The sequence below is a fragment of the Magnolia sinica genome, chromosome 2 (assembly GCF_029962835.1).
Source record: "Magnolia sinica isolate HGM2019 chromosome 2, MsV1, whole genome shotgun sequence".
Taxonomy (NCBI): domain Eukaryota; kingdom Viridiplantae; phylum Streptophyta; class Magnoliopsida; order Magnoliales; family Magnoliaceae; genus Magnolia; species Magnolia sinica.
Genome location: NC_080574.1, coordinates 138,155,848 through 138,178,742, shown reverse-complemented (window position 1 = coordinate 138,178,742; position 22,895 = coordinate 138,155,848). Strand labels below are relative to the sequence as shown.

At 39.5% G+C, this 22,895-nt stretch overlaps 1 protein-coding gene across 1 annotated transcript; it reads right to left on the bottom strand.

The window, feature by feature from the left end:
* Window positions 1-566: 566 nt before the first annotated feature.
* LOC131237896 (uncharacterized) lies at window positions 567-15,413 on the bottom strand. The gene is made up of 10 exons (XM_058235946.1): window positions 14,976-15,413; window positions 13,298-13,780; window positions 12,862-13,019; window positions 12,333-12,416; window positions 12,177-12,229; window positions 7,747-7,828; window positions 5,545-5,652; window positions 4,913-5,036; window positions 2,375-2,460; window positions 567-923 (listed from the first exon to the last, which is right to left on the bottom strand). Exons 1-10 carry the CDS (start codon window positions 15,349-15,351, stop codon window positions 702-704), a joined length of 1,776 nt encoding a protein of 591 aa, XP_058091929.1. The 5' UTR covers window positions 15,352-15,413; the 3' UTR covers window positions 567-701.
* Between the last annotated feature and the right edge of the window lie 7,482 nt (window positions 15,414-22,895).

Here is a 22,895-nt window from a genome sequence, read left to right as displayed (position 1 = left end):
GCCCACTTGAGTTTTGGATTCGGCTGAAACTTGGTCTGACCCCCCTTCGTGCGCATTCTTTTCACCAGATGTGTGGATTGCTGTTGTATTGTTCTTAACGGTCTATCAGGTGGCCACTGGTTAACAAACTACAAATGTTCCCACCAGGAGATGAACAGTATGGATGACCCACCCGTGGACACACATGCATAAGATCCTGAGCATATGTTGAGGTCAGACCTGATAATTCCTGTATTTGCCTAGTCTCAGACCTGACAGTCCCATTTTTATCATAATGGCCAACCCATCCCTGCTTTCTCAAAGGCCGGAATTATTTTATACTCTGGCACTGTAGGATGTTTGATACATGGGCCACACGTTCATATTAACTCATTTAAAACCAATTAAACTGTGGGAACCACTGCCGTGAAGTTCTTTTTCAAAAATAAAAATAAAAATCGGATTGGTTGAACAATGCCAACCCTTGATTCATGAACACTTGTTTGTTGAATGTTTTTCATTATTAACCATCAAAATAAATGTATCCTCGTAACAACATCAAACACAAACAAAATCGAAGTAGGGGATCAGTTATAATATCCTTTTCTACCCTCTTTTATTGAGACCTGTGAAGTTTATCTTATAAAGCCGGCATTCTCATAAACAAACAACAAAGAACAAAATAATAAAAAGAGGGGGAACATTTACTATGAGAGAGATGGTTAGATGACCTTGTGAGAGTTCTTTATATAGTTCATGAGCCTGTTTAGAGCCTTACCACTATCAATGGCTTCTCTTGCTCTGTCCAATGCTGAAATTACATCCTCTGCACCACTGCACCCCAGCAAGTGGTCCACCATTCCCGCATTCAACACGATACGATCATAAGCAGGGCCCCTTTCACCACGCAGTGCAGATAAACCCAACTCTATATTCCTCAACACCTGGTTTAACAAAATAAATGAGAGGTGATAATTCTTTCATGAAGTGTATCTGCAGATAAAAATAAATCAATGGAAAACAAGAAACATGATCCAAACCATATGGCAGCGGACCTTCTCATTTACAAATCATCTGGTGAGCCATGCAGCTATGCTGAAAGTGAACAGCTGACCAACTTTTTAACTGTTCATGTTTTCGCACATAGGCCCCTCTAATGAAGTGACTGGCCTAATTTTTGTGTCACTGTGCCTGTGTGATAGGCCCACTAAGGAATGGTTCAGATTTTGCACACACATGCCCCCTGCTAGCACATCTAGCACCATGAAAGGAGTTGGGATCTATGCACATGAAGCATTAGCAACCCTCTGTCACAAGACCTTCAAGCTCAGAGAACACAGTTATCTAATTTGACCAAGTTTTAAGCTGATGACCCCTGGGAGTCTTGAATTCTAAATTTCTAAGCCTTTCTCATAGGTCATCTCAAAAGGTGAATCTTCAAGCCAAAGTTTAGACCTCCAGAACACACAGATCCATAGCTCAAGTGGTAGACTGAGTGAAAGATACCTCGTTTCAACACGAGGTCTTGGCATCAATTCCCTAGTGGGGGTGGCTAACAGTGAAGTGTGATCTGACAGTGGGTGTACTAACAAGCTAACCAAAAAAAAAAAGAGTTTAGACCTCCAGAAAGAAAGAAAAAACCGCAATTTATGGGATGACTTCTTCAAGCCTTCCACAAGGGCTGTCAATGGGCCAGACTGACCTCTTGGACCCAGGTGGCCAGACACGGGCTTTGTTTAAGAGCTCACCATCCTGACCCAGTTCAAACCGTTTACGATTTCAAGGGCATTTTTGCCATATATCATGCATGATGGAGCATACTTAATCAACAGCCAAATCTTGCACAAAACTGGGTAGTGGGAGTGGGGCTCAGGCTTGGGCTCAGTCTAGACTGAGGCTGTGGATAATCATCATGGGTTGAGTTCAGGCCGAGGACAGGCTCAGGCCTAGATTTCACTTTGCGGACCAGGCCGGGAGCGAAAGCCCTCCTAGGTGAAGCTTGAAAACCACGTGATGATAATTTTGTGGGTAAAAAGAGCTTCCTTTCCCATATTAGAGGAATGAGGCCCATTTTTGTGACATTTGGAAAGTCTACTAAAAGAGTAGAAACTCCATTTTTATCTGCTCCTGAAATGTCTATGACCCAAAAGCAGCCTGAAGAACATCAGGTAATATTCTGCTCCTGAAATGTCTATGACCCAAAAGCAGCCTGAAGAACATAAGGTAATGTTCTATTTAACCCGGTTAAGAGGGGTGTTTCTTTTTTCTTAACGATCATTTTCTAAATCAAGGCATGTCTAATTATAATTTCCACAAAAAGCCAAGTGTGAGGAGCTTACCATGGAAGAGAAGGAAGAAAGGAAAAGGGAACATGAGAATTGAAAAGTTTTCTTACCGATCTATCAGTTCTCGGAGTATCTGTTGGTTCAAAGCCATAATCCTTGGCATTAACTTCAATACTGAAACTCTCACGGGAAACTCCTACAACAGAAATTAGAGCCCATCAATGCTTTGCAATTCCAAAAGCACCATGAATTGCACAAGTTACCATCATTGATGCATTTTGTTCAAATTTACATCACTAAAGACACGGACACATGCCGGTGTCAGACATGGCAAGATATAACAGACAGGTATGAGAACATTGATACATCCTTATATACCTTTTAGCTCATAAAAGCATAAGATACAGAGAAAGGGAAATGCTACATGCACCCATTTGCCTCTCATGCATGCACCCCTTTTCTCTAGTTTTGGTATTAAAATGAAGCCAACAGGCACAATCCTGCTATTTAAAAAAAAAAAACATAAAAAATGGGTGAATCTGCATTCGTCAAAAGTATAAGGTGCATGCTAAAAATGAGAGTTAGGCTTCGCAATGAGCAGGCCTCAGGCCTAGATTTTGAATTGTTATACCAGGCTTACAGAGTTGGACCTATTCAAAATATTGATTTTTCCTGGTCCAGGCTCAGCCATTGCCGGCCCTAGCATGGGCCAAACAGTGAGAATGCATATAGTGGATCCCATGGGGAAAAAATGCATAAATAAAATCCCCAAAATAGATCATATTTAAACAGGAGGTCGTCTCAAGTACAACCTTACATGTGCGTGTGACATCCAAACAGCCACCATGAGGATAACCTCGTGCAAAAAACAGCCAAATCCACTCATCAAGTGGACCACACGTTTTTATTTATCAATGGCTAGACATTGTTTTCTATGGTTTGGCCCACCTTATGACTGGATGGGCTATTTTTTGCACGAGGCATCCTGGTGAGAGGTACCTATTGGAAGGGTTGGATGTTGCACACATGTGATCCGTTGGAAGTTATTTGCTGGGTGGACCATAAATTATGGTCTGACTGATTGGAGTTGAGACCTTTTTGAACAGTATATAAACAAGCATATCGATAAAAAACGAACAGGACATCAACAAACCTGGGTATTGACTATTGAAGCAGAAATTGGATATATAGGAAATGGATAGCCTGCAGTTACTTTTCATTTTAAAGGTATAGCCAACTGTTTCATTCCCTTGCTATTTGGCTCATTTTTTATCTATAGGTCTTTGCTGATGGATTTAGGCAAATTTTGAATTTTGAATCTTCAAGAAAAACAGCTAACATTCTTGCAACGCTGATAACTGATAAGTAGGGTTTCTTGACTTGAGAGAGAAGAAACGCCTTGTAGATGGACATTTACCTACATTTACCTATATGAGTAAAGATTTTAACTGGGTAAATACTGCAAAATGAGTAGGATTCTGGTAATAGTTGCACCCATGAGGCCTCTGTCATGTATCAATTGCACCAGGTTGTTCCAGTCTTAGGAAAAGAGTGGGTAGTCGATCGTCAAGCTTTTTACAAGTTGCCCAGAAATTTTCATGAAGATGACACCGAATGGTTGAGATAAGGCCATGACGACGACGACGATGACGATGATGATATAAACAAACAGATGATATGGAAAAGAAAAGGACAAGTTAAGGTATTTCCCAAATAGAAGTGTGGATGTGTCCGACGCTGCAGTCTCCTTGTTACATTAGTCAGGTAAAATGATGACTGGGTAGGTATAATGCATGAAACATAAGAAAAGTATACACTCCTTTAAGTTTCTTGACATAATTGACATGTGATTAGGGTGGCAATGGGCCTTAGGTCCAGGCTGATGTTGACCCGGCCCGGCCCTAGAGCCCTAAGCCCTGGCCCTATCCCGACCTAGGCCCTAATGGGCTAAAGAGGCCCCGCCCCTGGCCGTCACTCTAGAGGGCTGGGCTGGGCCAGGCTGGGACAGGGCTTGACCTATCAGTTAGAGATAAGTTATATGCATGTTAAATGTACAATTAGTGAGTGTATGTTCATGAACTATCATGCTTTTCCAGACAATCACAGTCTTTCCATGGCACACCTATGTCAAGTAAGATCATTCATCAACCAAGCATATGCCCCAACCAATTATCCACTATATACACAGACTTAAATGAGTACACTAATATATTGTTCACCATCTAAAGTGGGGTCCACAAATTGGGCAGTTTAAAAGTGCTTGTATATCATCCATCACACTAACAGAATATCAATACCTATGTATTATAAGATTAGCAGTTAATGTGGTCCAGGCTGGATTATGAGACCAAAGGCTTGCAAGGTGGCCCAGGACACAAGTTCTAAGGCCCAATAACTAATTGAGCTGGGCCTGGGTTTGGATATGCACCAACAAGACAGCCCACCCTAGTCTGACTTATATGATGCAATAGCAGGCTGAGCCGGGTTGGGTCCTGAGTATTTAGCTTGCAGATCAGGCTTGGAGAAGTCTTGCCCCAGCCCAACCCATTTGCATACCTATATTTAGGAAATTAAAAATTGTTGAGCATGCAGTGGATGCCACTATAGCACATGAACAGAAGATATCCAATTAAGAAAAATAGGTGTACCATCAATTTCAGTAGCAAATACAATGTTCAGAGAACGAAATCCTGAACAATAGTTCACTGGAAGGCCTTTTGATGCATTTATCGACCGAGTTTTTGTTGTCATTGAGAGAGCTCCTTCCTCACCCTACACCAGAGTGGTTAAATTAATTTAACTGATGAGATAATGTATAAGATAATATGAAACGTAAGCATGTGCTACACCACCGAGCCTCATAGAGAAATGGTCAGGACATAACGAGTCACAGCTTTGATATCAGAGATCTTATTCCCACTTACCCACCAAAAGAATAAAATTAATAAATAATATGAGTTTTGAAAAGTCTTAAATTCATTTTTCAACAGAAGGGCTCCAGGAGTAATGAGGGAAAAAATTGGATGAAAAGGAAAGGTTGTTGAACTTCTGATATTTTTCCTAATGCAATAATTAAGATGTGTATGCACCTGGTTTGGTCTGGATCCAAAAGAGTATATAGATATATTTCAGCTCTTATGAAACAATACAGGAATCCATATGAAAGCCAATCATCAACCGTATTTGTTTCAAATAATTAGAAGAAGACAGTCATAACCGGGGAAAATCGAGAGTTGTACAAGCATAAAGATGGCAAAGTCTGCCTTGCAATTTACGATACCTTCACAACCAAACCAGAATGGACACCTCTTCTTCTCATCAGCATTAACAGCGGATCTTCATAACCTTCGTGATAAAATCCGGCAACAATAGCCTCCCTCCCGCTAGCCTGTTAAGAAACTGACACATGAAGACTTCAAGCATAATGTTGCCTTAATCTGCATTCTTTAGACAGATGCAATATCAAATCATACAAGAAAGCATCTACATGTATATGTCTGCATGTTACCCAAACTCCATTTAGTTATGCCATGTGCTAATGATATTTCTGGTTAACCTTAAGACTGACGCAATAAAAATTAACATTAAGACAGGTGATTGCAAAGAAAGAAGGCTATATACCATATGAAACATGGTGCGTTCAGAAACTACTCTAAGAGCCTAGGACTAGAAGGAACCATAAACTGGAATGATGCAGATGCCATATTCATATGATTAGGATTTTTAAAGTGAAAGAAGCTTTGAGAAAGATGAAATCAGGAAAGGCCCTTAGACTAAATGGCATGCCAACAGAGATTTGGAAGTGTATGGGAAATATTGGATTATTTCGGTTGACAAAGTTGTTTAACACGATTGTAAGATCGAAGAAAATGACAAATAGGTGGAGGATAAGTACCATGGTACCTATTTATAAGAACAAAGGAAACATATAGAGCTGCACTCGCTATCGTGGGATTAAACTTATGAGCCATACTATGAAACTTTGGAAGATAATGATTGAGCAAGAGACGAAGACATGAGACAAATGTATCAAAAAATCAGTATGGTTTCATACTTGGGAGGTCTATTACTTGAGTTATTTTCCTACTTAGACAATTGATGGAGAAATATAGGTAAAGGAGGAAGGATCTCGACATGGTCTTTAATCTTTATTGACTTAGAGAAGGCATACGATGGCGTCCATGGAGAGTTAATCTGGTGGGTGTTGGGAAAGGAGTCTCAAAAGGATATATTGACATGATTAAGGATATTTATAAGGGAGTTGTAACAAATGTAAGGACCACTAGTGGAGAGACGAGTGAGTTCCCAATTACTATAGGCTTACACCAGGAGTTAGCGTTGAACTTGTACCTTTTCACATTGGTTATGGATGAGCTAACGAGGCATTTGCAGGAAGAGATCCCATGGTGTATGTTGTTTGCAGATGACGTAATTCTGATTTAAAAAAATGTGGGAGGGTGTGATCACAATCATAGATTTATGAAGGGATGCTTCAAAATCTCAAGGATTAAAAATTAGTCAAACAAGTTTTTTTTTAAAGATAAAATTAGTCGAACTAAAAATAGAGTATATGGAGTGCAATTTTAATAATAATAGGAGTTAAAACAAGGAATTAATTAAGATTGTTAACCAGGAAGTTTCCCAAAATATTTGGGGTCAATCATTCATGAGAATGGAGAGATTGAAAAGTATGTTGTGCATATAATTCAAGCTAGGTGGACGAAATGGAGATGTGCATTTAGAGTTTATCTAATCATTGTGTATCACTTGAAAGGAAAATTTTATATCATAACTATAACACCAGCCATGCTTCATGGGACAGAATGTTGGGCAATTAAAGAACAGCGTGTTCATATGAAAAGTGTAGCTGAAATGAGAATATTGAGATGGATTGGTGGCAATACGACGAAGGATAGGATAAAAAATGAATGCATTGAGGAAACTTAGGAGTGGTACCAATGGATAATAAGATGAGGAAAAGTAGACTTAGATGGTTTGGTCATGTGCAACATAAACCAAGAACCACGCCGGTTGGAGTGAGTTGATAGAAGTTGAAGGCTCTAAAACGGTAAGGGGGATGCTCAAAAGGACATGGATGGAGACAATAAAAAACAATTCGACGAGACCTATGGTCTAACTGAAGGTCCGGCCCCTGATAGAGTGGAATGGCAGAATAGGATTTATGTTGCCCACCTCAATCAATCGGGATAAGGCTTGTGTGTGTGTGTGAAAGTTGAGGAAGGAATTGGCCTTCTTTGAGGTTCATACAACATCCAATTTCAGAATGTAAAACAGCAGTGAGGACTAAGACAAAAAGACTTCACAATTCAATTTTTGATAGCAACATGGAAATTGATTAGTGCCAAACAAAAACAGAAAGCACAAGAGGAAAGGAGTTATGAATGATGCGGAAGAATCACATCTGTTCCCCACCAGAAAGGCCGTTAACAGTATAAATCAGCAATAATGTTATAGGACTCACCCGCACAAACTGCTGAACTTTCTCAGTTGTTGCAAGTGGTGGTCGCTTTTTTATGTGCTCCCTCATTCCTATGAGTGAATATCTACAAAAGCAACACAGGGAGTAAGAACTAAACAGGACCAATGGAGCTCTTAAAGAATGATCGTATTTCATACCAAAAGCATGTGCATATCAAGTGACCATATGTTGGCATATGGGCTAATCACAGCGTGGATCATTCAATAAGGATTGATTGTATGCACCGTCATCATCTTAGTCTTCTCCCAGCAATTTGGGGTCAAGCTTTTAAAAGGTAGATGGGCAAACAATCAGCTGTCCACCAGATATCAACCTTCCTGTTTTGCCTAAGCTTTAGGAAATACATCATGGCAGAGGCTGACATTAGCAATATTCTCATGCCAAGATGGTCCTACATGGTCCTACCTAATACAAACCCCCACCCCAACAATTACGCTCACACCTAAAAATGCAAGCGAGCAAAATATTATCATGGATCCAGGCATATACTACTGAGTGTGTAAAAGGCAAGCAAGCAAAATACGATCATGGATCCAGGCATATACTACTAAGTGCGAGTCACAAACAAGGTGCTCGAATGTATGCTCAGGTGGTTGGCTACATAGAATAGCCCCCTCAAATCCACGTTCACCAGACACCAGTTGCATGCCGGCATGGTCATACCCCACACCACGTGCATTGTGACAAATATCACTAAGATTTTGAAAATCTCACAAAATTAATCATATGATATTATCGCGATAATATCCTTATATTTTTAAAATCTAAGTAGTTTTCAATTTTTCATGATTCCATTGCAAAATTATCACGTTTTTAATGCAAAATTTATTGAGTTAACATAATTCAATATATAACTATATATTTAAAAGTTCTTAAAATTATTTATTCATTCAATATTTTTCAACGAGTTTTCTGGATAATATTAAGAGAAAAATGTCAAAATTTGAAAGTAACCCAAGAAATTCCAAATCCGAGAAATTGCAAAATGAGAATCACTAATTTAAGTACATGTTGGTCCAATATTCATAACAAAAAGAGTCTTTGTTCGTTGAGGTTTGATATTAGAATGAAATTAATGATTGTGATTCCTTTTGCAAGAATATGCAAGGCATATACCCAAAACATGACATGTTTGGCAGCTTTCATTAATGTCTGGGAACAGCATCCAATCCAGGCTATGGTCTCCCACAAGCCCTTAATTACATCATTGGAGAAAACCCTTGATTAAAAGGTAAAACCAAATTAAAGTACCCTGTTACATGGTGCAAAATAGTATAGAGCCTTAATCTACGATCCTTTGCCTTCAAAGTATCCCGATCATCGAACGAGTTGGAGAGACCCGTGATAGTCTTAGCGTACACAAGCAAGGTTGGTCCAGCTTTGCCATGGGTCTCACATACCAAAGATGAAGCAAAGATCGACTCTCTACCTTCGGACGTCTAGCGATAGGACCTTTTGCACCTAGCACAATTGCCACAGTAGGTTTGCAGCTGGAAATAGAGAGTTAGGCTAGGAGAATGATTAGTCTCAAGCCATGGCACTTGTGGTACTTAGACATGAGCTGAGGAAATGCTCCACACATTGGTGCAGATTCTGTGATAGGTCTGCACCTGGGTGTAGAGCTCTACCCATTTGGCTACTAGTGCATGGTGCCACAACTTCCCTTGGAGTCCTAGAGCATGGTGCAGTGCCCTCCATCAGAGAATGGAAATGTTCAAGCATATGAGGTTCATCTTGATTAGCGTTTGCACCTGAAGGCCTTTAGTCTTCATTGTAGTCTAAGTGGATTTGAATGCCCTCAATTCATCCCCTCAAAATGAGTGCAAGGAAGTATTTGTAGGTGATGTAGGACATATGACCTAACCATTTGGAAGCATGAGAGGGTAGAAAAAGATGGATTTAAGTGACGGGTTTAGGTTTAGAAGGAAAATGGTAAAGGGATTTAGGGTTTATAGAATAAAAGTGGCAGGGAAGATTTTTTTTTATTTTTTTTTTATTATTATTATTTTTGAAAGATAACGATTTCATTAATAGGAGAAAGAAACAAAAAAAAGGAAACCAAAAGGGAAAGAAAAAGGAGACAGAAAAAGGAAAAGGAATGCAATTTCATGATGACACAAGTGGTAGGGAAGAATGATTTGAGAAGAGATGAGAATAAAAAAATACATTTTAGAAGAGAATAAGATAGAGATGAAAAGGATAACTAGGCCTCACACCTTTGGATTCACACCAAATGGTCTCTTTTCATAAGAGAATCTCAAATCACATGAGAGCCCCCCCAAAAAAAAAAAAAAAGTCTCAACATATGTGTTTTGACAAAAATACCCCTCACTTTAATAATTAAAAAAATAAAAAATAAAAAAATCTCACATGTCCCATGATGCACTAAACAGAAAATAACTCATCCTAAACTATAAATAACCATCAAAAACATAAAATCAGTTAATCATAATACTAATGACCAAAGTGATCAAGAATTGCAATGATTCAACCGCCCGATTGAAGGATTCACACCATCCAACGGTCCGATCGTTGTGTCCTCACAGTCCAACAGTCAAAACCCCTCAAAGAAGTAGCCCACATGCATCTTCCTAACGTAAGATGCACGATCATGCCTGTGGGGTCTTCATGTCCTCAGTGCGGCCCACATGAGCCCATGTACAAGTCATCGAGCCAAAGTGAAGGCTAGGCCGATCTCCTCCTCTTCTGGTATATTGTAAATGGTCGGATGTCCTCATCAATAGGCTTATGGGAACTGAATTTCTTGCCCAAGAGGCAGTGGACATATGGCACCTCGAGATTAGTTGCCAAATACGCAGGATCCATAGATCGTCACCCTAGCATCTGCCTAAGCAGTTTGACATTAGGAGCTCCGCACCAAGCGCAGAGGTGGTGAAGCAGCCTACCCCATAGTCATGGAGACTTAAAGTCAGTTGTTTGGCATAGACAAAGTGGTGGTGAGTTGGACAGGAGCAATGGTGCCATTAGACTCATAGAAGCCCTTTTCGTATAGTGGAAAACTCTATGTCAAGTTGTCAACACCCAACTATCACACCTTTCCCACCACAAATAGAATGTGAATAGTTATGGGTGATTTGGATGCATGGAAAGATCACTTAAGACAAAGATACCCATATCTGGACATGGAAAGCTCACTCAAGACAAAGAAGCCATGTCCAAGATTACTTCCAAATTTTGTGTTCAAATATGTGGATAGGGAGGTCCATGGATGTTGAGATTTTGCATTTAGATAACACCTCTTGGATGTCTTTTTTCCTTCTTAATGAGTGTAGGAGCATATATTGAAGAGATGAGCTACACCACAAACCAACACGGTGACAAGTGAGTACAACACGGGCACATCACATGGCAAGATAAGGCCTTGTGATAAGTGAGTGCTAAATTGCGAGCATTTGTCTCTTGAAATACAGTCCATGTACTTTTGGGTTGCATATGTCAAAATACAAATGCAATAAGGATGCAGAGTAGAGAGCAATGACGTGGAGCCTATGACCATGGACAGTTGCATTCCAGCATCCCCCACGGACAGCACAATATTCAAATTAACAGACAGGCTTGTCCAAATGGAAGCCCTTGTCTGAGGACAATTATGTACCCAAATGCATAGATACTCCCGCCTTATATGGAGCTTTCCGCACATCCAAAACAACTCCTTGGGGTTTAGAGAATGCACTATCAGACTAAATTATTTCAAACTCACGCATGCATGGTTTGATCTTTGAGACAAGCATGTGACTACCAGGTTAATACCTTTATGATGTTGGCACTGTTGCACCCATAGCAGTGGGGGAAGCTACAAAGCAGGCCAGCTTTCACTGAAGCAAATAGGAATGTGACAAGAGCTAGAGCCCAACTGATAACAACCTAAATACTCAAAAGCAATGTAGGTGCAATGACTATGACAGCAGTCAATGACCAAGCCTACGAAAGCACATCCACTATTCAAAGTCCACCTCATGGCACACACACAACAAGAACAAGGAGAGCGAGAGGCAAAAGAAGAATTTGCAAACAAGTTCCCCCGTATCAGATAACAAATACAGGCACCCAAATTAGCACCAAGGCACAGAAATGTAGCACCATCAGATCAAAAGTGAAAAAGACATGCTCAAGTAGCTGGCTACAAAGAATAGAAGGGAGCCCACTAATACATGTTTACCAAAAACCGCTTACATACCAACACAATCATGCCAAGGATATATATACAAGCAGTTTTTATCGCTATATATGTAATTGGGTAGATGAATCTTTCTCCAACATCACATCTCATTTAAATCTATGTCATGTGACAATATCTCCATTCCCAATGTTGAGATCATTAAAATAGACTAGATTTCCATGCATGGGTCAAAAAGAAAATCTAAAATCACAAAATGGCAGAATGTGCATACAAAGATGGGTGAGCTTCACGTTGACTTATGTATGCAAAACCGACGTCTTGATCCTGAAAAAAAAAAAGGCATGAAGTCAAACACACCATAAAAGACTCAAGAAACTGAACGAAGTTATAGGAACTGCAAAATCTACATGTAGATCCATGAATTCACCTCGAGGAGTTTCTTTGCCTGCAATGCGGACAAGTTTGTATTTGCACCCATGAACTTCAGCATTTGTTCTTCAGTTATGCCGCCCTGAAAACCTTAACAACCTAATATTTCAGAAGAGGTTCGTTCCACATGCAATGGCAAACACAGAATGGCTATTATTGCAATAATCCAACTTAAGAAAGAGAACATAAATAACCAATGAGGTTCCAAAGTAACAAGGAAACAACACCATCGTCACCAGGGTATTCAAAATCGGTTACGTAATGGTAAAGGTCATAACCGTTACGAGTTATGGGGTCGAAACGGCCGTAACGGCTGTTACAGAAAAATAAGCCATAAAGGCCCTATAACAGACCCATAATGGTCTTGTAACAGATTTTTCAATAAAATAGAAAGGGGCAATAACGGCAAATACGGAGGCCGTAACGCCCATATCATAAAAGTAATGGTGGTGGCCGTTACAGCCACTGTTACCATTTTGGAACATCTTAATCGTCACAATGTTATATTAAAGAAATCACTGGCTGACCTTGGGTGGCATCCAGTCCACACCATGGAGCAAACAAGATTCATCATAACAAGCTCTCACAGCAGCGACAAACAATGTGCTCCTAAAGAAACGTGTATTTCCGTCATATGGTTCACCATAGTGAGTCAAAGATCTAACATCGGCCACTGGCGGAGGACCTGATAAGCAATAGACAATCTAATTAAAATGAATACAAAAGAAATGATTAGCCCCTCTAAACATGCAGGCGCACGCAAAGAAGGAAAGAAAATGGCAAAAGAAAGAAGCAGAACACCAAATCTACAGAGCTGTTAGAAGTTCTAGCCAACACACAATATACTTTTCAAAACCATCATCAATGGCTCTGTACCAACTACTTAGGGTCAGCCGTGCTAAAAGGGATTTTCAAATACAACCACAAGCAAGATAACCAAATCCAACAAAAGAGAAGAATTACCAAGCTCATCGTCGAAGGCAAGGCAGTATGCTTTTAGCTCACGATCTGTTTCTCCATTCATGCGTTGCCCTATCAGAAATGCAGAAAGCAAAGACTCACTCACTCTTCCTGACTTCCTATCATCCAAGTTTAGTGGAAGAACATCTCTCAAAACACCTTGAACCTCCTCATAACCAAGATGGCCACCCGCTAAAACTTCCCTCAGAGCACCTACCAGTCTCATCTCAGTAGTGCCCTCCCCAACATAGAGAGGCCCGATTGATGTACCTACTCCCATTATTGTGCCCTCGGGATCTGCTATAAAAATTATATCTGAGGGAAGAACCTGAACCAGGAGAGGCCAGAATGTATTCATCGCACGCCTCTCCCCTTCACTCCATTGTGTAGCCTCTGGAAAAGTATTTGCACGTATCGCCATTCCAGCAAAAAATGCCCCAAGCTGCGCTTTAGAAACTTCCTCCTCATCTTTGAGTTCTCCCCTAGCTTAAAGAGCAGAAATACAATCACCACAACAAAAAATAAATAAATAAGAATAACTAAAAATCAGAGCAACCCTATTGAATTCATTATCAAGTAAAACTGAATGTAAGTTCAAAGTAACACAACTTACTTTTACCCAACAAAAACAAAGAAAAAGAAAAAAGCAACAACAACACCAGCAACTACCAGTTTCAGCGTCCATAAAGAAACATGAAATTTGAAAATATAATTTTACCCACACTAGGGGAAGTGGCATGTGCAACACAAATACAGAGAGGATGGGAGAAAAAAACATAGGAAAAAATGAGAAAGGGGGAGAAAAAAAATTTGGGGGGGGGGGAGAAAAAACATTTTCCTACGTTGTGGCCCACTCAAGGTTTAGATATACCTCATTTTGGGGCTCACAATCCTAACATGAGTTGGCACAACAGATGTATTGTATGGATTTCACTCAGTCACCGTGGTAGGCCTTATAGGCCTTTGTTGCACGGTCTCTCTACTACTATGTTCCATACAGGCTACACAGAGAGGAGGAGAAGTTTGAGCAGGCCACTCACATCAAAGAACTGAAAAGATGCAGGTAAAATCTGAGCGGTTGCAGACTTTTTGCGGGTGAAATTTGAACCATCTGCTGGACAACAACCACATTTTTCCACTCCCAGAACACCCATAACTTTATTTAAAATGTCTTCCCATGTCCTTTCAATATTCAAAGTTTTCCACCCTAAGAAGCTAATTGGAGGGGCAAAATATCCAAGAGCTGCTCGCATTATACAGTATAAATGGCAATCTCAATTCATTTTAGGAGGGTACAAATGGTATTGGGGAATGATTTTATATGCGTTGACAGGAAAAACACAGCAAGACATCAGCTACATAAAATTTCGTAGAGAGCAGAATTTAGTTTCCAGTGCCTTCCATAATTGAATTTGATATCACCCAATTCCACTCGAATAGTATCTATCCTAACTGCATTTCAGATCATTCAATTCCACTAAGACATATTTAAAGAAAATTCAAACTATCCTAATTGCATTGAGCATCACTCACCTCCACTAAAACATACGATGTGACAGAAAATTCAAAAAATAAAAAAATAAAAAAACCTAGTAATCCAACTGTCAGTATGCTCGGATGTTTTCTCATCTAACAATAGATAAAATGAAGAAAATGATTACAATTAAAGGACGGAATTCACCTGATCTGAGGATCGTATCTAAGACCTTACATGCCTGCTCTTCACTGAGAGGCCTCGTCTGCGTGGGCCCCGTGCAAACCCTAGCTTGAGCTTCCAACACCGTCTGATTCGGTCTTGGGATACTCGAGCTTCGATATGATGTCGAGATCGCCGGGTTCCGTATATCATCTTTGAGAAACCTTAACTCTTCGACAGTTGCCGAATCCAAAGCAAATCTCACAGTCGGATTCCTCTTTTGGCGAAGTGGACGGTCGCGATCGGTTTTTACGAGCGGGAAATAGATTCGATTCTGAGAATCGGAGTGATTTAGGGTTTTGATTGGATGAAAGGCAGGGAGATGGGAGACATTAGGGCTTGGATGGAGGAGCGATTTCATGGCCTTTTCCCTTCTGCTTCTGCTGGCGGGGAATTCGAAGAAATGGAAGAGATGGTTGCACCGATGCGGAGAGGGTATTTATAGCGTAAGAGGATTTACAACTAACAACCGGATGCGCAGTATACACGGGCTTTAAATTCTAATAATTGGGACCCGTGATCAGTTAATCTGGACCGTTTTTATGCTTCTAATCACCTTGGATGGACCATGAAACCGAAATATCTGACATTTGAATGCTTTTCTTCTTATATTTGGGAATTCTTAGTTTAAATTTGGACCGTTTATGTTTCTCTATCTCACCGTTTATTTTGGTTCATAAATTGAAAGGTTTTGATCGTCTTATCAAGGATAATTTCACCATGATCACCCATCATAGTATTAATAAACATAACAACGGTCTGGATTACCTAAAAATTAGTTATATTTTTGGAGAAGAAAAATCGGGTACACTGTCCAAGATACCGCGTATTCTACAATTTCTTCGTTAAAAATAAAAATAATAAAAAATGCTCTGTCCGGGCGTGGATCGGACGCCGTTTGCATACTTTCACTGCCAGTAGACGTCGCTACTGGACAGTGCTATGTAAGCCTCGAGATGATGTATATGTTTTATCCACGCCGTCCATTCCTTTTTCAGATCATTTTAGGGATGATCCTAAAAATGAGGCAGTCCCAAATCTCAGGTAGACCACTTCGCAGGGAAAACAGTGGTGATTAAATGGCCACCATTAAAAACTTCCTAGGGCCCACTGTAATGGTTATTTGTCATGGAACAAGGTCATACATACCTAGATGAAGGTAAAACACAAATATCAACTTTTGTGGCCGAAGAAGAAAGAACGGCGTGGATAAAACACATGCATCGCTATGATGTCAACAGAGCACCGTCCATCTGCCACATCCGAGTGACAGTTTGGTACTCCACCCGCATCGCCGCGGTCGCTGTTCCCCGTGGGAGACGGTTCTTCGTTCGTCTTCTTTAAGGAACCTTTGATACTCTGGCAGATTATGTTGGATGATACGCAGACGCTAAAACAATTATACATCTGTGTTATAATAATTAGAAGTGAACCTGCCAAATTATGAATCCCAGTTTAGATGAGTCGTGGACCAAAAATTACACACAGTTGATTACATAACTAGCAGATCATTGGACATTTTATCAGACGGTTGACATGGAAAATCCAACTGTCCTAATTCATCAAATAAAAGCGCCCATGAATCAGAGGGCAGAATTGTTCAGTCAATCCGAGTTCGAAATTGTGACACATTTACAGTGTTTTCCACATCCAACGAGGTTTAATATATGCCAAGTACGTAAGCATATCAAGCATCATGACCTGCCGAGTATGAAATAACTCTCTTTAAAGAGGAAAACTTGTTACTTATGTAAGAGTGCAATGGATGATGTGCACGGCTTTCAAATTACTTATGTGGGGTCACTAATAGTGAAGTGTGAACGGACAGTTGGGTGTACTAACAAGCTAACAAAAAAAAAAAAAAAAAAACTAAGAAATTGTTAGTGCAAGGGTGGTTAAAATTGAAATACGAATTAGCAGGTGTGAGTATGTATTTATTATATCCACACTATTTATTCATTTTATAAAATGATGTTAGATATTGATCCTAGAAATGAGTAATATCCAAAGCTCAAAGTAGACCACACCACAAATAACAGTGGGATAATGGTTCTCTTTAGATATTCATAGATTCCACATAATGTTTATTTTCCATCCAATCTCTTCACAGGCATATAAACTTGGACAAAAAGGAAAAACAAATATCATATCGTTTCAAAAATTATGTGACCCAAAAAGGGTTCCGATGGTAGACATTCAATCCTTACTATCTTTTTCTAGAATGGTCCACTTGATCTTTGGATCTGTCTTATTTTTCGAATTAAGCCTTATGGCGAGTTGCCAATTGGACAAGGAGTATGGATATTGTGCATACCTCATGATGGGACCTACAAAGCTTGGTGACGTCAACACACCAGCCAAATTGGTGATGTGTGGTACACCAGCCAATCCACTTCCGTAAAAATTTATTAGTCCAATTTTTTATGGGTATCGCACATTGCTTCGGTGGATCCTTAGTAGCCAAGCCCACCTTGATGCACTGCCTTACATCCCCACCATCCATCCAGTTTGATAGCTCATTTTAGAGCATGATCTTGAAAAATGAAGCAAATCCCTTCTAAGGTGGACTATGCCACAGCAAATAGTGGTGATTCACCGTGAAAATATTTTTAGTAAACTACAAAAGTTTTGGATCCATATAATATTCCTGTGGTCCCTTTTATCAAGTTCTCCATGACCATATCAACATATGGCAAATAAACATTTCAGTGGTCCCAATGGTGGGTAATCAATGATCGTTGTGCTCCTGTTTATGTGGTACACCTGAGACTTTGATTTATTTATTTTTTGGATTGTGCCCTAAAATGAGCTGTCAAAATGAGCGTAAAGCCTAGATATAAGGCACATACAAGCCCATGGAGATCTACCGACCTTGATGGAATCGGGATCTACCAAAGCTGGAATCGGGATCTACCAAAGCCACGTGTGTGTGTAGTGAACGAAAAGTCATGCAAAGTTAAATACCAACTATTGGATCGGTGGTACAATGTAAAATATCCTATAGTTTTATTTTAACATACAATTGTCCATAAATCAGAGGTTAGAATTGTTCGACTAATCTTATTTTGGGGCAATAAAATAATTACAGTATGTTACACAATTAGTGGGTCTAATTTAAGTCAATATATGTTATGTGTACAATTTTCAGAGTGCATGTTTTTTGTGCATCGTGCACCAATAAGGTATCAAATAACTCCCCATAGTTGGTTGCAACTACCTTTCCTTATTAATTTATTTAGCAACTATACTTACCTACTCTTTATTTTGGATTATTAAAAGCACCACTACCATTGGAGATGTCAGATGAATTAGAGAAAGTGGCGCGGGAAACGCATGTTCATAAAGTAGGATGGGAGAGAGAAGGTAGAAATAGAAGAAAGTAAGGGAGAGAGAGATTGTAGCCAATGTACAAGTTACGCATAGCAAAGATAAAGGATGCCATAACAAGGAAACGCCATTTTCAATTGCCTCGTTAAGTAAATCAGAATGAGAAATGAAAATCGATTCTAGACTAGATGAACAAAAGAGCCTAAATCTCTTCCGCAAAAAGGGGGGCGGCAGATCAATCGAAAAGGTTGAACCCACTCTCCTTTTGGTATGGATGGAAACTCCCTGGTCAATGTAACCAACCACATCTCACATGCACATGCTTCAGCCTTAGACAAGACGGTTTGATGTAACCTTCAATCTCATGCGAGTATTATTATAATTCCTTTTTTAATAGCTCACCAAGTTACCATAAATAACCTATCTTTACTAGTGTCCTAAAGTGAGTAGAGCTTATTTTTCTACAACTTTTGCATAACTAAAATACCGTGGCACAAGATGAAAATAATCCCTCACCCCTATATAATGGTCCAATATAAGAAATCCCATGCTATTTTATGTAGCTTATAAAACCCATAATAATGTCGTATGAGTGATGACGTCCACTCCACCCGTTAGGTGCAGTTCCTTTATGCCACATTCTAGGGCTAAAAATCAGCCAGATCCACAAGATCCAGTGGGCCAACCATAGGTTTGTGTATGGACCAGTAAAATATGAATCTTTCATCAAGCTCACTCATCCAGTGTGACTGACCAAGATGAAGGTAAGATGAGAAAATTAGCCATGTTCATAAGTCAGGTGGACCATGATGCATGAACTTAGAGTTTGTGTGCTCCATATACATTGTTCTTATTAGTGTTGCCCATCTAAGTTTTTTAGGTATTATTATTATTATTATTTTGAATGGAGATCATAAAGGTCACTCGCTTGATGTATGAAGTGGAATTTACGTATAATATATGATGGCCCCACGAAGCTTGAGTGTTTTGGGTACACCAAAAAATAGGTGTTATGTCAATTAGTCTTTTTGCCAGGTCCATATGACTGAGGATATCTAAATGTATTGAGTTTGTTTTGCATTTCTAACAATTCGGAATTGTTGAAAATTTAGTTTTGAAAAAAAATTCAAATATTAGATATTTTCATTTTGTTCTAAAAAAGATATTGAAAATTTTCAAAAGAAAAGTGCAGTTTTTTTTTTTTTTTTTTTTTTCTTAATCCCAAATTGAAAATGAAAAAAAAAGAAAAGAAAGAAGTTTTGTGTCTCCACCCATTAAAGCCACGTACTAAGATGGCAGACGACCTCTGCATCGATAATCCTAACCTTTTAGTTTAGGAATAGATAAAGAACCATTGAAAATGTTATTTTGATCATTGCAACTTCGTCTACCTATATATAGCAATGGTCAAAATCATCCGTTCACAGTAAGTTTCTTACAGTAGCATTTGCAACACAGAATCACAACATGGATGGACCATGTATTTAAGGGCCATGTCTCAGTGATCAAAGCCGTTGATAATGGGGCCTCCATCCAGATGGACCGTGGGATTTAAACATTCCATGGTTGAAAACTCATAGATATAAAAACTCCTGTTTTATTCTGATTGGAAGTAAATATTGCTATGCTTTTTTCTAGTCACCAAAACTGTGGCCCATAATATAAATGATTTTTTAGACTATTGAAATGTATGAGGATGGGTCTACATTAAATATAAAGATGGATGGTTTATGGCCAACTGATGACAGGAGTTATGGGAATTGGGCCTTGTCGTGAGGGAGGAATTTTAAGATCCCTGAGTTATGGAGGTATGATGTGTAGGAGTTTGTATTAGGGAATACATTGGTATGATGATTCGACCATTGATACGAGTAGATCCATGTCAGACAGACCATGTTCTAGAAATCTCATGGATTTGGGAAATCATAGCAGAGTCTCTGACATTTGCAATATTTTCATTAAAAAAAGAAAGAAAAGAAATAAAGAATAAATAAAATCTATAGGCTTTTTATTAGGGTGTGAAATGTTGTTAATGCTGCTTTTATAACCATTTGTAGACCCACCATTGGGAGGGCATGAGCTTATATATAGCAATGGTGATTTTGGGCACGTTGATCCATGGCATGCGTTGTGATCAATGGTTTGTATCAACTAGAAATGGGCCACGTGTAGAGATTAAGGGATGGAAGACAATATCATTACTCGTTGAGATATATGTGATAAAGGAACTGTGACACCGATAATCTACAATGCTTGCTCTATGCACCACGTAAAGCACCCAAACCCTGTGAGGGGCGCCATGTTGTGAATGTAAAATCCATTCCATCTATCTGGTGATAATCCTTACGTGATTCACCATACACATAAAAACCTCCAAGTTCATATGGTGTGGCTTATTTAAGCTGTGCTGATTTGAATTCCTACATTTATGGCTCACCCGAAGTTAGAAATTTCTTCTTCTTTTTTTTTTTTTGTTATTAGAGTATACATTTGGATGGGCTTGTTACAATTACTCTATCAAATGTCATATACGTACACTACTGTGGGGTATTAAAATTGATTTAGTCAATAAAAATCAGGTTCCATAAATATACTACAAAATTTCAACGCATTTCATTTATAGCCTACTAAAGGCAAAATTTGAATCTAGTTGATTCTAAGCTACCAAACACAAGTAAAAATTTCAATTTCACATCAAATTATGTTAGTTTTGATTTGAATTCTAGTTCATACAAACACAAGCTAATCATACATCAGCCTCACGTTAAAATTCCGAGGTTTCATATCATAAGAAAGGAGCGGTGGGATTCAACGTCTACTAAAATAGCCTTCGTGGGCACCAAAGAGGTTTTGGATAATGCTGGGATTAGGGGTGTACATTGAGTCGAACTGAGTTGAGCTGACGCACACTTAGTCAAACCGAGTCGAGCTGGCCTCAACTCGGCTTGGCTTGGCACGGTCCTCGAGCTTGACTGGCCAGCTCGGCTCAATTCAGTCAGCAACTCGGGCCAGTACGAGCTGAGTTCGAGCCAAAATCGAGCCTCTACGGCATTTTCACAAATACATGCGATGCACTTATAATTTCTCATTGTATGTAAAACAACAATAGATGTTTACAAGTATTTCATCAAATACATTGTAGGCAACATCAAAATCAAGGAAAGTTGATGTTTGTTTCATATACATACCTTCCTTGCCGTTAGCTGACACTTCGTTGAGTCATTTCATCAAACACTTGGTGAGCAATATCAATATCGGAGTAACCGAGTCACCAAACTAGTTCGATCCGAGTTCGATTTGAGTTGGGGTTTGATCCGAGTCGAGTCGAGCTTGGACAAGCTCAAACTCGGTTCGAAATTTTTTCGAGCTCAAAAAATCAGCTCAACTCGAACTCAGCTTCAAATCGAGTTGAATTGAGCTTTTTCAAGTCGAGTCGAGCGAGCTAGCTAAGATAACTTGGTTCGTGTACACCCCTAGCTGGGATGGTTTTACCTTACCTAAGTGAGAATAATGTTATGAACATACTAGATGGCATATAAACATGGGGGGCTAGCAAGGGTTTGCATGCCAACTTTTTTTCTTCTAGCCTGTTTGGAATGGGCTTAGGTGGAATTATGTGGGATAGAATTGCATTTGGTCCTGTGCAAATTCCATCTAGCATTTGGGAGGACAGGTAGGGTTGAGGATGGAATTGTATTTGGTCCGTGCGGAATTTCCAGTGGATTTTGAAATCCACTACACATGTAGGCCTCACATTGATGCGTGTATTTTATCCATGCGGTCCATCCATGTATGCTTCCACCAAACGGGTTTTTCTTAATACAATGTTTTCCCATGGCACAAATTTTATCCCAAACATTAAATTAGATGACCAAAATACTATGGTATTTCCAGACATGCAATTATCGTGCAATAATAATGTTAATCCCATCTAGTGCAATTCTAGAATGGTGTTAATCCTATCTAAATGAAGTTCTATACCATTTAATCACACGGACCAAACCGGCCCTGAATCTGCCTAAAATTTGAAATTAGGTCCTATCATGGGCTGGCGCAATTGAAGGATGGGTGGATCATCAAGTGGGAGGTCTTTGGGTGCGCAAGGGACTTGGATTAGACACTGCCTCACTTGCACCAAGTAGGGATCGCCGACCATGTGGCAGGATTTGACCGGCTACAAGCTACTGTCAAAGATGGGTCCCAGTCAGGTATATGCCCAACCGAACAACTTAAAAATGTGCTTTTGTGTGGGTCATGTTTGACAGAGGCCTACCATCTTACACTGGTCTTTGCCGAGTACTCAATCAAAGTCCTAGAAAGGTGCGCTAGGATGGAAACCGATGGATGTGGATTATGTGTGGAATAAACTTTGTAGGGCCTACCATGATGTATGTGTCTTATCTAGGCCATTTGTCCATTTTTTCAACTCATATCAAGTCATAGGTCAAGATTTGAAGCATATCCAAACTTCAAGTGGACCACGCCACTCAAAAAGTGTGAGTTGGAGACATTCGGGGCTACAAAAGCTTTGGATTAAGCTGATATTTGTGTTTATCGTTGACACAGATCCTATGATCA

Bases quoted from the DNA above. Each gene is read 5' to 3' on its own strand.
- LOC131237896 (XM_058235946.1), bottom strand. From the start codon at position 15,351: ATGAAATCGCTCCTCCATCCAAGCCCTAATGTCTCCCATCTCCCTGCC. The intron at 12,417-12,861 runs GTCAGCCAGTGA...TAAGGTTTTCAG, and splicing joins TGGACTGGATGCCACCCAAG to GGCGGCATAACTGAAGAACA. The intron at 5,037-5,544 runs GTATCGTAAATT...ACTCTGGTGTAG, and splicing joins ATTCTGGTTTGGTTGTGAAG to GGTGAGGAAGGAGCTCTCTC.